Consider the following 15600-nt stretch of genomic DNA (forward strand, 5'->3'; position numbering starts at 1 on the left):
CACCCAGGTGCCCTGACACTTTTTAAAATAAAATGACAGCACGTTAGTGATGCAAAATTGAGTGACAGTGCAGAAGCTGGTATTACGCCAGATCAGTAAAGGGAAAAATAAGACTGGAACGAGACTGTGTCTCCATTTTCAAAATGAATGGCAAATGTAATTTGGCACGACAGAGCAAAATGAAAAGGTTTCCTTCCTTCTAATAAAGAAATATTAAAGATCGTAAACAATGTTGAGAGACATTTTCAGCAAACACGTAGTGAATTTGATAAGGAGTTTCTACACAAATGTCAAAAAAGAATCCATGAAATCAGAAGTTTTTTCTGTCCAAAAAACATTTCCCTCTTTAACAGAATCTGAGCTTGTAAATTTAGACTTCTGTAAAATGCTTTGGATTCTTGCACACACACACACAAAAAAAAAAAAAAAAAAAGAAAAGAAAAGAAAACCATTTTTAGATGGTGAGCTGCTAAACAAAAATGATTATAGTTGGAGAAATGTTGTTACTAAATTAAAAGGAAAAGTCTAAAAATAATATTTTGCAAGTTGAAGATCTTCAATAAAGCCACCAAACAATTGCCCACATATACAAGAACTTTCTAAGAATATAAAAATCAGTTGATTCAAAATTTGAAGATTTCATGTACTTTTCTTTAGTTTTAGATGAGTTGTGCGATGGGAGAGACACTGCGGTTAATATTTCGGATAATTTTGTGTCGGAGGCCTTGTAGCTCTACAAAGAAGTGTCAGTTTGTGACTCGTAAAAAATCAAAGACATAGTGCAAATGCTTAAAAATCTTTCACGTTTCTTAAGTAATTTCAGCTAGATATGAAAAAAAAATTAGTTTCTGTCACAATAGACAGGGCTCCAGCTATCTTATTTCAGAAATACAGATTTATTAGAATTTTAATGCTGCCATAAACATAAGGGTGCATTTATCTTTTCGAATTAGTGTTTTCATTTTCTTTGGGTAAATACCCAGTGGTGCAATTACTGGGTCATAGAGTATTTCTATTTTTAATTTTTTGAGGAACCTCCATTCCGTTTTCCGTGGTGGCTACACTAATTCACCTTCCCACCGACAGTGCACGAGGGTTACTTTTTCTCCATATCTTTACCACCACTCGTTACTTTATGGTTTTTGATTTTAGCCATCCAACAGGGGTAAGGTCATATCTTGTGGTTTTGATTTGCCTTTCCCTGATGATTAGTGACGTTGAGTATCTTTTCATGTGCCTGTTGCCATATGTGTGTCTTCTCTGGAAAAATAGTCTATTTAGATCCTCTGCCCATTTTTAAGTCATGTCGTTTGTTTTTTCAGTGTTGAGTTGTATAAGTTCTTTATGTATTTTGGATATTAACCTCTCATCATATATCGTTTGCAAATATCGTCTCCCACTCAATAGGTTGCCTTTTGGTCAAACATTGATTTTCTTAGACCTCTGGAGGCTGGAAGTCCAAGGTCAGAATAGCAGTATGGTAAGTTTCTGGTGACGACTCTCTTCCTGACTTCCTGCTCTCACCTTCTCACTATGTCCCCATGCAGCAGAGAGAGCTTGCTCTCTTCTTCTTGTAAGGCCACTAATCCTTTACAGAAGGCCTTACCTTCATGACCTAATCTAATGGGTCTAAGTATTCCCCCAAAGACCCTGTCTCCAAGTACTATCACTGTAGTGGTTAAGGGTTTAATGTCTGAATTTGAGGGGTCACAAACATTCAACCCATAACATATTTTAATTCTATGTTTACTTTTTTTGAGAAATTGCCATAGCCTTTTCCATAGTGCCTAGACCATTTTACATACATACTAGCAACGCACAAGGGTTCAAATTCTCCACCTCCACAATGACACTTGTTAGTGTGTGTGTGTGTGTGTGTGTGTGTGTGTGTGTGTGTGTGTGTGTTTGCGTGTGCACAGGCGCGCGCGTGTGTGTTTATAATGACCATTTCAATAGGTGAAAAGTGGAATCCCGTGATTCTGACTGGCATTTCTCTAGTGACTAGTGATGTTGAGTACCTGTTTCCATGTGCTCATTGGCCGTTTACATATCTTCTTTGGAGACATATCTATTTGAGTCCTTTGCCCGTTTTGTATTCAGGTTGCTTGTTTTTATTTTTTGTTGTGAGTCTTAAGAATTCCTCACATATTTTAGAGATCAATCTGTTCTCAGACAGGTGATTTGCAAATATGTCTTCCCATTCCATACGTCGCCTTTTCACTGTGTCGATGGTGTTGTTTTAAAATTTGATGAAATCCAACTTGTCCATTTTTTCGTTTGTTGTCTGTGCTTTTGGTGTCATCTATAGGAAAGCATCTCTAGATCCAATGTCATGAAGTTTTCCCCTTGTGTTTTCATTTAAGAGTTTTATCATGTTAGTGCTTACGTTTCAGTCTTTGATACAATCTGAATTAATTTGTGTACATGGTATAAGGTAAAGGTCCAACTGCATTTTTTTTGTGCATGGATATCCAGTTATCTCAACACTTTCCGTTGAAAGGCTGTTCTCTTCCTCACGAAAGGTCTTGGCATTCTTCTTGTGAGTCATTTCACCATATATGCAGGGACTATTTCTGGTTCTCTATTCTATTCCATTGGTATGTGTCAGTGTTTATGCTGGTGGCACAAAGATTATTAACGCTTTGTCATAAGTTTTGAAATCAGAAAGTGTGAAACTTTCAACTTGGTTCCTCTTATCAGAATTTGTAACCCAAGAGACTAATATTTCGCCTATTGTTTCATTCCACTGTGCAATACATATTGAAAAATATGTATTTTACAAAAAGGGTTAAGGATGCAGTTATCAAAATCACTCAATATGTATATGCAAATGCTAAGAATGATGATCAGATTATGAAACTCTCAAGAGAAACAGAAGACAGAGTGTCTTGTGTTCTTCACCAGAGCTCATTCATTGAGTCATGGGAGATTTTTAAAAGAATAAATGTATTGTCGACTCTAATTCAAGACTGTCCTGAAACAAAAGCAGTATTTGCCAAATATCGGAGAAGAAAATGATAGTGGTGTAACTTAACTTTTTTTCATCAATATCATGCTGAAAAAAAAAGCTCATTTATTACCTTATTAAGGTGCCATAAATTATGTTTATGTGGAAGCTTTCCATAATGCATATCAATAAGAATGATTTCACACTTTCCTAACATGAATCAATATGTGTATTTTATTTCTAACCAATAGCAGTATATAAATTAGCTACAAAAAAATTGAAAGAACACTTTGTGTGATATTGATAAATTTAGAGTTGCTTTTAAACTCTAATTTGAATTTGATATGAATAATAGTAATTAACATGGGCTTTCAAATGAACTTAACTTGGGACAGATGTAGTTTTCAAATTGATAAACTACTCCAAAGTCAAATTAATTCTTCTAAAAACTTTTTAAAAATTGTCAAAGTAGATGCAAAGGTACAAGGAAAAGGATTTATTGGTAGTCAATTCAGGTAATAAACAACTTTGAGATATGTTCGGAGCACCCCGGATATGTGAAACTACTCTTTTAAGAATACATTTTATGAAATCGAGACACAGATCACGTATGTCTGGTAGGAAATTTAGCTCCCGAATTGACACGTTTTTATAGGAGTAAATTACACTCCGGATTTTAAGGGCTTAATACAAAAAGTAATGTAAAATATCTCAATAATTTTATAATACTTGCATGTTGAAATGATAATCTGGATATAACAGATTACCATATTTTTTAATGTTTATTTTTGAGAGGGAGAGAAACAGAGCGTGAGTGGGGGAGGGGCAGAGAGAGAGGGAGACACAGAATCCGAAACAGGCTCCAGGCTGTGAGCTGTCAGCACAGAGCCCGATGCAGGGCTTGAACTCGCAGATGGCAAAATCACGACCTGAGCCGAAGTTGGACACAACCCAGGTGCCCCTGAATATAATGGATCACTATTAAAGTCACACAGATATTATAAAATTAGCTATTCCTACTAAAATAAAATGTTTTTCCTGTAAACCTTGTACCTGACACAGCTGATTACCATTAATACGTTAATTTAAGTCACTCACTGTAATTGTCCTTCCATGCTAGCTGCCTGGTGAACTACTTTTCCATGGACCAATCATTGGTGCTTTGCTCTGTTTAGGGGCAAACTTTTACAAGATTTATAAAGATAAAAGTAGAACAGAAAATTGGGTTTTGTACAAGAACACTAAAATTCAAGGCAACCAAGATTTTAAATAACATTTTTTTAAAGATTATCACCAAGTTAGCCAAAGTACTTAAACAAAATGTGAAGTTACCAAAAATCTGCCTTATTAGTAACACTCATCTATGACTAAATATAATTTCCTGAAAGCTGACTTGAGGGTTATTTTTCTTCAGCTTCTGGTATTGAAATGATTGGTTTGGCTCTAGATACACAACACAACAATGAAAAACATTATGCCATCCCTCTCTCTCTCATTGATTTTAGGTGCCTAATGTACGTGTCTTCAAAGTAGTCAATCCTAAATTGCGTTCCTTTGAGCAAAAGTTGCTAAACAGAGTCACAAGGATGCCCCCCCCCCAAAAAAGAGTATTGTTCTAGAAGAAGAAATAATATGAGAACATTTAAGTTCAGTGCAATCTCATTTTTAAAGCTACTTTTCCACATTTATGCATTTATGCTACTCTAAACACATTCACAAAAATGAGAATACATCTACGGTGGTCGTTAGGGGTAGAGTGCTAGCTTCAGTTAAAAAAAATATTAAAATTATTAAAACATGATTCTAATTCTCTTGAAAGCCTGAAACAGACTTCTGTTCTTCGTTCTGGCAGTTACTGCAGTAACAGCAATGAGTTGTAAATAGTCTCTGAATGGTATAAAGCAGTTCAGATATAGAAACAACAGTCTTAAAAGTATTGCTAGGTTTTGGGGTGCCTGGGTGGCTCAGTCAGTTAAGCATCTGACTTCAGCTCAGGTCATGGTCTCACGGTTCATGAGTTGGAGCCCCATGTCGGGCTCTGTGCTGACAGCTCAGAGCCTGAAGCCTGCTTTGTATTCTGTGTGTCTCTCTCTCTGTGCCCCTCTCTTGCTTATGTGCGCACAATCTCTCTGAAAAATAAATAAGCACTAAAAAAAAAAAAAAAAAAAAAAAAAGTATTGCTATGTTTCAAAGATTTATCCCTATGGAAAACATGAGCAAGTTGTCCATTTCTTACTCAAGCCATGTGATAGAAAGCATAATATAGTTTGAGGACGGGCTAAGATTATTTCAACATGTATATTGTAAACCCTAGGGAAATTACCAAAAATGTTTTAAGGGTAAATAATAAGCCAATAAAGGAGATAACATGGAATAATAGTAAATACTCAGTTAAACCCAGAGAAGTAAAAAAAAAAAAAAAAATAGAGAGAGAGAGATAAAAGAAAAATAAATATGGTAGCAACATGGTATATTTTAATCACTAATCACTTTATATGCAAATAGTATAATTATACTGGTTAAAGACAGAGACTGTCAAGTTAAATTTTAAAAAAAGCAAGACTAAACTGTGTGTTCTCTACAAGAAATTTATGTTAACTTCAGATACTTAGGTTAAAAAAAAGTATAGAGAAAAATATGCCCAAGAAAGCTGGACTAATTATGTTAATTTCAAATAAAGTTGACTTAGGGAAGCCTGGGTGGCTCAGTCACTTAAGCGTCTGACTTTGGCTCAGGTCATGATCTCACAGTTAGTGGGGTCAAGGCCCACGTTGGGCTCTGTGCTGACAGCTCAGAGCCTGGAGCCTGCTTCTGATTCTGTGTCTCCCTCTCTCTCTGCCTCTCCCCTGGTTGCACTCTGTCTCTCTCTCAAAAATAAGTAAACATTAAAAAATTTTGCAAATAAAGTTGACTCAGAATAAGGAATATCATTATGGATAAAAAGGGAGGTTACATAACAGTATGGAGTCAATTCTCCAAGAAGACATAACAATCCTAAATGTCTATATACCTAACAACACAGCCTTACATATATAAAGCAAATATTTTATAGGCCTGAAAGGAGAAACAGACAATTTTGCAATTATATTTGCAGAATTCAACTGTCCTTTTTTGGTAAATAGTAGAATGAGTAGACAAAAATTAGTAAGGATATAGAAAACCTAAAAAATACTATAAATAACCTGACTTAATTGACATATATACAGCATTCTACACAACAATAGCAGAATATATATTCTTCTCCACCATTCAAGAAACAGTCACCAAGATTCTGGCCCATAGACAAGACCTAAGTCTAAAGGAATAGAATTCATACAAAGTTCTTGAGCCATAACAAAGCTGAACTCACAACCAATAATAAGACCATATCCTAGAAAGTACTCAAATAGTTGGAAATTAAATAACACATTTCTAAATACCCTGCAGGTCAAAGAAGAGCAAAATTTAAAACTGTTTTGAACGAACTGAAAATGAAAATACAACACAGCAAAATTTGTGGGCTACACCTAAACAGCATTTAGAAGAAAGTTTACAGCCATGACCGTTCATGCGAGAAAATAAGAAAGGTAAGAAAAATCAGTTTAACTGAAGTTTAACCTTAAAGGAACTAGAGGGGGAGAAAGCAAATTAAACTTAACATTAGCAGAAGGAAATCAATAATAATGATTAAAATAGGAATCAATGAAAAGAAAGGAAAGAAAAATAGAGAAAAGGCAATGAAACCAAAAGCTGGTTCTTTGTATCGTTTCTAAATGTGTAGGATGTAATTAAAACGGTGCTTAGGGAAAACGTATAACTGCTTAGATACTTGCTTAATAGACATGAATGGAAGGACTTTTGCTGTACAACGTCACTTAACTGTGAAATCTTGAGTTACGTACCCGTAATGACTTGCGCCATCTTTAAAGATGACAACATACGAGGCTCCTAAGTGCCCCTCCTCCCACGGACACCCTGAACAGACAGCTACACACGGAACAATTCTTGCTGAAAGAAATCCGGAAACTAGCTGAGCAGCGACTATACACTGGGCAAAGGAGGACGTGGTACCACATTAAAACTGGTAGGAAAGGCTGAGACACACTCTTGTACAACACCACACAACTGGGAGGGCATCCTCAAACTCCCAGCTTCTCCCTGAGGATCACAGGATTTGGACACCACATCTAGGGCCCCAACTTTTAAGTCACACACTTGAAGGATGCCTACCCCGAACACCCAAGTCTGAAAGCCAGTAAAGCTTGCATCCATCCTTGAGACCGTCAGGACCATAGCAAATAAAGGAGCAGTATGGGCAGGTGTGAGCATTTGCCAGATAGATCACCCTGGGGCTCGATACAGAGGAAGTAGGCAAAAAAGGCCCATCTCTCAGTCTTTCCCTAACAAAGGTCTATTTCAAACGCTGCCGCGTGAGGGTCAGGCTTCTAATTCAGCACACATCTAGGGGCTGACTGCCACCCTCCCCAGAGATCACGGAAGCCTACGGACACTTCCTCTACCCTTTCTCTCTAGCCCACTCCAGGTTGTCAGTGTCTCCCTGGAGGGAACAGGAACACATCTAGCACCCCAGATTTTGTGGCTGCCTCTTGAGGGGACCGGCCCCTGATTCCTTGGCTCTGATAACAAATGGGGCTTACCTTTAAAGATCCCGCAGGGCTGTAGCAAACGAAGAAGTTCTTAATGGGGTCAAGAGCAGCCCTCTTCTCCCCCATACACCCAGGCTGAGTGCAGAGGAAGCAAGCAAAAATGCCCACCTACAAGTGTCTCCCTAGAAGGGGCCTAAATACATACTTTCCCAGTGGCGGCCTGATGGGCTGGCTTGTATCGGGGCACTGACTGCTCTTAGGACACTGATGGTCTGGGCACGGTTCCAACTACTCGGAGTCACTAAGAACAAATAAGGTGGGTTGGGTAATCGCAAAAGACATTCACGAGTAGGCTGGGATGACTGACAAGGTTCATCTCCTATAATGAGACCACTCTGTCAAGACTAGGAGAGGTAGCTATCTCATCTGATGCACAGGACCCAAGAGAGAGAGTCAAGGAAAATGAAGAAACACAGGGATGTGTTCCAAACCAAAGAAAGAGATAAAACTCCAGAAACAGATCTTCCCGAAATGGGGATCAGTACTTAACCTGATAGTTCAAATAACAGTCATAAAAGCTCCTCCCCACGATCAGGAGAACAATGCATGAACAAAGCGAGAATTTCAACGAAGAGATAGAAACTATTAAAAAGTACCAAACAGAAATCACAGAACTGAAGAATAAAATGACTGAACTGAAAAATTCAGTTGAGAGTTTCAATAGCAGGCTAGATCAAGTGGAGTGAAAGATTAGTCTTCACTAACCACAGAGCAGTGGGATTCATTTAAGCAGAGGAGCAAAAAGAAAAAAGAACGAAAAAGATTGAAGACAGTTGAAGGGTTTATGGGACATTCACAAATGGACCAATATACACATTATACAGTTCCCAGGAGAAGAAAGAGAGAAATGGGTAGAAAGCTTATTAAAATAATAATGATAATAATAGTAATAATAATAACAGCTGTAAATTTACCTAATCTAAGGAAAGAAACAGGCATTCAGATCCAGGAAGCCAAGAAACTAACAAAGGAGATGAATCTCGAAAGACCCACACCAAGGCACATTATAACCAAATTGTCTGGAGTTGAAGACAAGGAGAGAATCTTAAAATATTAAGAGAAAATGACTTGTTATCTACAATGGAACTTCCATAAGACTATCAGCAAATTTTTCAGCAGAGACTTTGCAGGTCAGAGGGAGTGGCATGATATGTATATTCAAAGTGCTGAAAGAAAGAGAAAGAAGAAAGAAAGAAAGAAAGAAAGAAAGAAAGAAAGAAAGAAAGAAAAAGAAAGAAGGAAAGGAAGGAAAGGAAGGAAAAGAAGGAAGGAAAGAAGGAAGGAAGGAAGGAAGGAAGAGAAAGAAACCCACCAACCGAGAATATTCAACACAGCAAAGTTGCCTTTCAAAATTGAAGGGAACATAGTTTGCCAGACAAGTGAAAACTGGAGTTTATCACCACCAAATGGGTCTTGTAAAAAACATTAAAGGGGCTTCTTCGCAGTGAGATGAAAGGATGATACTAAGAAACAGGAAATCACATGAAACTATAAAACTGACTGGTAAGGTAAATATGTAGTTAAATTCAGAATTCTTTAACGTTTCATGGCGGTGGGTGAATCTTGAGATTTCTTTTGTAAAATTAGCAAGCAGCGATCGTGAACGTATGGTAGGAAAGGAGAATGTGCTAGACCACAAAGGCTTTTACAGATATATTAGCGGAAAGTACTTTCAGCAGTTGAGAATGTGGAAAACGACTTCTTTAAAATTATGACTACCATTTAGAAAATCTGCCTTTACTTACGCGTGTGTGCAGTTTGACGATTGCTGTCCCACCCAATGCTTCGACTCCTTTTGCAATATCCCCCCTATTGTGCTTCCCCAGTTGGGAGAGCTACTTCCTGAGGAAATTTGTTCCATTTTTAGATGTATCTACTTAAAACCATTCCTTACATATGTTCTTTGCGTTAAGCCAGAATCTATTTTCTTATAGTTTCATCAATTGATTTTAGTATACCGATATATCTAATTATGTGTCTCTCTTAAGATCTTTTCCATATTTGAAGATAACTCTCATGTTTTCCTGAAGTTTTCTCCAGGCTAGAAATTTCTATCCTTCTTACCTATTCAAGTAAGTTCATTTCAACTTTGCTTACCATCCTGGACACCTTTCTTTGGAATGATACCAGTTTCTGAATGATCCTCTTAAAATCCGGGTTCCAGCCCTGAACACAGTATTTTAAATGTGATCTGGCTAGTCTAAATAGTGTGGGACTATCACCTGTCTTGCTCTGCAGCTATAATTCATTTATATTTATTTTTTGTCTTGACAGCTTTCTTATATTAACTCATAATGAGCTTAAATCCAAGGAAAATTCTAAGCCCCCTTCCCTTGATTCTGTAAAATTATTTTCTAGATACTTTGAATAGCCTTGTCCAATTTTTTTTTTGGTTAAATTTGTGTCAGTGACTCGTATGGAAATCTCTTGAACTCCTGATCTTAAAATAACCCTAGGAGGCTCTCTTGATTTTAGGCCATCTATAACACAGTTAATTGAAAACAGGTGGAGCTCTGCATCACACTGGTAGATATCCTTCGCTGATTGGCATGATATTTTTCTATTATTGTAGTCATACCATAAAAAAGCACTCGCTGAGAAAGTATTTTCAACACTGAAATTGCGCCCACTGAATTACCATTCAGCCTGTCTTAGTTTAAGAATTATCCTTGAAAGACTTGTATACCTTCCAGGCAGTTAGTGAACTCTGTTTCTGAGAATTCTACCTTTGATTATAGTTGTCAAGGATACTGAATTGACTATGACAAGGTTTCTCTTGGTGCTTAAGTTCTAGTAAGTAAACAATAAAGAAGTGAGTAAAAAAAAAGCAAGGTAGTTTCTAAAAGTATTAAGTGATGGGAAGAAAATTAAACGGGTTAGTGGAATAGAGAGTCACAAGGTGGTTGTTTTAAGTCAAATGGTTAGAGAAGGCTTCTTTTAGGTGACTTTTAAGTGGGATTTATTTAGGTATTTAATGTTTATTTTGAGACAGAGAAAGAGAGAGAGAGAGAGAGAGAGAGAGAGAGAGAGCGAGCAAGCGGGGGAGGGGCAGAGAGGGAGACAAAATCCGAAGCAGGCTCCAGGCTCCAGGCTCTGAGCTATCAGCAGAGTCCGATGTGGGACTCGAACTCATGAACTGTGAGATCGTGACCTGAGTTGAAGTCAGACGTTTAACTGACTGAGCCACCCAGGCACCCCTTAAGTGGGATTTAAACGAGCATAAGGAAACATCAGGAATAGGAAAGAAGATAAAAGTTCAAGGTGACGAGCAAGACTAAATTTAAACACGTCCGTTTTAGCTATTTTGCACTCCTCCTTTCTTTAGTCATTCCCAAATTTCCCAGAAAGATACCCTAGTAACAGCAGCCGACCACGGACCCACAACCCTACAGTTATAGCTCTGGGCTAATACAACCCATTCTGGAGGGTGGGGGTGGAGGCTGAGGCTAGCCCACTCTCTGAAGACTAAGGTAATGAGACATCACAAGCCACCGTGGCTACCTCTGTTCAACGGTCATAACAATCCCCGGTTCTCCATAACTTTCTAAAGAAAATATTATTGATCATAGCAGAAAAGCATAAGAGAATGAAGGATTGATGCAAATTCGCAACTGGAAACACAAGTCAAAAAAGTATGCTTAGACTCCAGAACCGCATAAGCAAATGTTTACCACTTTCACAGATGCGTGGAAAATTTGAGGGTGGATTCAGGGAACATAAAATAATTCAGTGTCGCTCTAGCACAGGACAGATGAAGATTATGAAGATAAGATATAAACATAGGTTGGGGAAATATCAGTGAACACTATTTATGCCGAGCAGTTCCCCTGGGTTCTCTATGAAACTGAGAGCTACTGAAAGTTCTTTGAGGATGGTAGTGACTGATCCAGAAGCTCAGTGCGGAATACAGGTTAGGCGCAGGGAGACCGCTTAAAAAACCACTAGAATAATCCTGCTAAGAAGTAACGGTTGCTCGGGGCGTCTCGGTGGCTCAGTGGGTTAAGCGTCTGATTCTTGGTTTCAGCTCAGGTCATGATCTCAGGGCTTCATGTGCTGGAGCCCCATATCGGGCTCTGCGCCGGTAAGGCAGAGCCGGCTTTGAATTCTCTTTCTCCCCCCTTCGCTGCCCCTCCCCCATTCACGCTCTCAAAACAAATAAACTTTAAGAAAAGAAAAAGAAGATTCTTTAAAAAAAAGAAAAGAATGAATGGTTGCTTGAATTTAAGCAATGGAGTCACCTGTTGGTGATTTCTTTCTTTCTTTCTTTTACCTTAGAGAGAGAGAGTACAAGCAGGAGAAGGAGACAGAGGGGGAGAGAGAGAGAGAGAATGAATCTCAAGCAGGCTCCACACCCAAGTGCAGAGCCCAATGCGGGACTCGATCCCACGACCCTGGGATCACGACCTGAGCCAAAATCAAGAGTGAGACTCTCAACTGAACGAGCCACCCAGGAGCCCCTGCGATTGCTTTTCAAAATGCTAAATGTGCACAGATAACGAGAACGCAGCGAAACAGGCACTTTAGTCCATTTCTGGTATTTCTGGTGGAAGTTGGATTTTTCTGGCGTAGAGTGGTGTGGGGTTGGATTTCAGAGACAAAGGAGAAGAGGTCAAAGACCAGAAGACTAACACTTAGCCAGAGGAGAGAGGAGAAGTTATTGAAGATGACCATGAGGTTGGAGCCCTGATGGTGCAAGAAACGAGGAAGCAGGAGGACATGGTGGGAATGGGGGGAACAGACTCAAAAAACCCACGGGGACCTGCCCTCCCCTCAACCGCGAGACACTGCGGAGCCTCGGGCAGACTCATGTTAACTCAGTGTCTGTATTTACATTATGCTGGTGGCAGAGGCCCGTTGTCATAGGTTATTTCAAATATCCTTTCCAGACAATTCTGAGATTTTATTTTTAATTTTTTTATGTTTATTTTATTTTTGACAGAGAGAGACAAAGCACGAGCAGGGGAGGGGCAGAGAGAGAGGGAGACACAGGCTCTGAAACAGGCTCCAGGCTCTGAGCTGTCAGCACAGAGCCCCACACGGGGCTCGAACTCACGAACTGTGAGATCGTGACCTGAGCCGAAGTCGGACGCTCAACCGACTGAGCCACCGGGGCGCCCCACAATTCTGAGATTTCAGAATGGGGTTGCAACAATCTCTCCAACTAGACTGTAAACAACTTTAAGGCAGGGATTGATGAATTTATTCAGTCTACCGTATCAGCTTTACTTGCTTTATACCAAATAGATGCATATATACATCTATAAATGAATAAATACATGGCTTCTATAAAACATTTGAAATTAACAGAAAAATATAAGTACATCTGCTTCCTCTCCTATTTCTCTAATACTGCGTATGTCCTTGTTTCTGTGTGTGTTTCCCATCCTCTGGGATTCTACTGGTTTCGAAGCAGTTTTTCATCATTATACGATGAGTACTTTTCCCATACACCCTTAAACGTTTAAGCCGTATTTTCTTAGTAGCTTTATTCAAATGTTCAGATAGCTATAATCTGATCAATCAAATCCCACTGATTGTTTACCGGAATGTTTCTAATAACACTGAGGGAAACACGTTTCTACATAAATCCTAATGTATAGCTATACACTATTTTCCTAAGATAAATGTCTACAACTGGTATCTCTCATTTAAAGGACAGTTTTAGGGCTTTTGATATATGATCAAACGCTACTCCGGTCAACTTAGCCATCGCACTTCCATCACTACTGCATTAAAGTGCGTTCTGCTACATTCCTGCCAAATGTAGGCACATAACCTTTTGAAAAGCAATTCCCAAAAAATAAAAAACGATATCGCATTTTTTGGGCTTTTTTTGGTATTGCATTTTAATTTTTATCTGAATATAGGAAAGTTAAACCTTCTAATCTGTTTATTGGACTTCTGTTATTTCTTTCTATTCAAAAATTGAATCTGCACATTTTCGTTTTGGATTTTGTCACTTAATTGTGTCTTTCAGATTTTATATAAGGATATTTAGCTTTCATCTTTCATACCTGCCCCCAAATTTGCTACTTGTATTTTGTCTTGTGCATTTTGGACATACAAGTTGTAAATAATTATGTATTGTTTTTTATTTTTATGTAAGTCTTCTTACAGACTATATATATTCATCTATATTTTCATCTAGTTCGTCTTTTATCAGACGTACGTACCGATCCATCACCAATGACGTATGGTAATTTTTTATGACCTAATTTTTACATAAAGTAAACCTTCCAATTTTTAAATGTTTTCATTGTAATTGACTACCATTGTCAACTACCATTGACTACCATTGTCATAGCTATTCAGTTTCTGTAGTTTTCCAGGTGATAATTTATCTGCAAGCCACTGTAACTTAATTCTTTATGTTTTAATAGTTGGTCGTTCTCACTGAGAATTTCCAGGACAATGTTGGGGGGAAACAGATCAGCGATAAAGGCATGAACCCTATCCTGTCCACCTCTGCATCCCACAGGATATCGGAACGTGTTCCGGCATAAAAACATTTACTGAAGAGCGGAGCGATCTCACGTTTTCTGGTCAATCACACATCTGTAATCGTCACAGATCTGAAACGAAGACACTAGTGTCCCCATTCCCCAGATGGAGAAACTGAGGCTCGAGCTGAGGTAACACACACAGAGCCCGGAGGCCAATCTTATTAGAACCTTCCCAGGATTCCGACATCCTTCGGGGCATCGCTGGTGCGGTCCCCCCTCCGCCCCTCAAGACCGCAGTGTCACGCCGGCAGGGGCGCGCACAGGGACCGGGGCTCAGCTGCGGCTCCAGCCGAGGCGGGGGGGGGCAGGTGCGCGCGCCGTCCCCCCCCCCCCCGCCCCCCCGCCGCTCGGCTCGGTCCCCGGAGCGCCGGCTCCCGCCCCCCAGCCCGGCGGGCCGCTCGCCTCGCGCCTGCCCCCTGCAGGCCGGCCGCGGGGCTGCTCGCGGGCGGGGCGGGCCCGGAGCGCGGAGCGGGGTGCGGACATGGCGCGGGTGCTCATCGTGGGCGCCGGGCTGACGGGCAGCCTGTGCGCGGCGCTGCTGAGGAAAGAGACGCCCCGGCCTGTGCACCTCACGGTGTGGGAAGAGGCCGGGGACTCAGGTGGGTCGTCCGGAGGCCGAAACCGGGGCAAGGAGGCCGCCGCCGGCCGGGGTTTCCGAGGCGGCGAGCGGCCCCCCCTGGGGGAGTCGGTGAGAAAAATCCAGTGGCGGCCGCGGCCGGCGGGTCCCGGCAGCGGCATGCGCAGTGCGCGCCCGGCCACGTGACCAGGGCCTCAGACCTACCCCCCCCCCCCCGCCCCCCGCCCCCAGGGCCCGACGGTGGGGGGGGGGGCTGTGACCCTGGCGCGGTGGGGGGTGGTGTCGGGGAGCGGGAGGGGTCCCCCGGCAGGAGGAGCGAGGGGAACCGGCGAAGCGGGAGGAGGGGAAGGAGGGGTGGGGGGAGGGAGGAGTGAGAGGAGCGGGAGGAGCCCCGGGCCCCGGGAAGGAGGGAGGGAGGGGGAAAGGAAGGGAGGAGCGGGAGGATCCCCGGGCGGGAGAAAGGGAGGAGCCCGGAGGAGCTCTGGCCGTTTGCAACGCTTGGGCCTGGGGTCTTGGCCAATACGTGGGCTTACATCGCGGCCTGCTGGTGCCTTCGTGGCCTTCTCCCCGCCTCGAGGATCCCGAAGTGCCCGTTGGCCAGGACTTTACGAAGACCTACTTTACAGAATCCTTGTTTTCTCATGAAACCTGAGTGCAAGAGTGAAAGCATTCCTTGACTGATGCATCCTGACGTGTCATTCGTTGTGTCGTTTTATTTGATCCATTCATCCGTTCTTTAATGAAACATGGGAGTCCGTGCTCCCGGCGCCGAGCTGAGCAACGCTTGCCGCCCCATTCTTGTGCCCTCTTTGAGAAAGGGCCTCACGGTGACCAAATTGTCTCTGGACTGCTTCCTGACCATGGTAGGTTGCAGAGCCTAAAACTGAAACAAACAAACAAACAAAAAACACCAAAAGGTCTTTTTAA

The 15600-nt window shown here is 41.1% G+C and overlaps 1 protein-coding gene across 13 annotated transcripts in view; it reads left to right on the forward strand.

The window, feature by feature from the left end:
• The first annotated feature begins 14522 nt into the window (after window positions 1–14522).
• The window catches only part of RNLS (renalase, FAD dependent amine oxidase), a 345523-nt gene continuing 344445 nt past the window's right edge, over window positions 14523–15600 (forward strand). For 10 of the 13 annotated variants that reach the window (XM_053910246.1, XM_053910244.1, XM_053910239.1 and 7 more), the window contains exons 1-2: window positions 14596–14695; window positions 15300–15536. In XM_053910246.1, the coding sequence (XP_053766221.1) occupies window positions 15413–15536 (124 nt within the window). In that variant the 5' untranslated portion in view covers window positions 14596–14695; window positions 15300–15412. Of the gene's footprint in view, window positions 14696–15299; window positions 15537–15600 lie in introns of all 13 variants that reach the window. The other 3 variants (XM_053910251.1, XM_053910240.1, XM_053910243.1) reach the window with 3 other exon arrangements.

This window comes from Panthera pardus, unplaced genomic scaffold (genome assembly GCF_024362965.1).
Source record: "Panthera pardus isolate Hobbes unplaced genomic scaffold, ASM2436296v1 HiC_scaffold_22, whole genome shotgun sequence".
NCBI classification, from domain to species: Eukaryota; Metazoa; Chordata; class Mammalia; order Carnivora; family Felidae; genus Panthera; species Panthera pardus.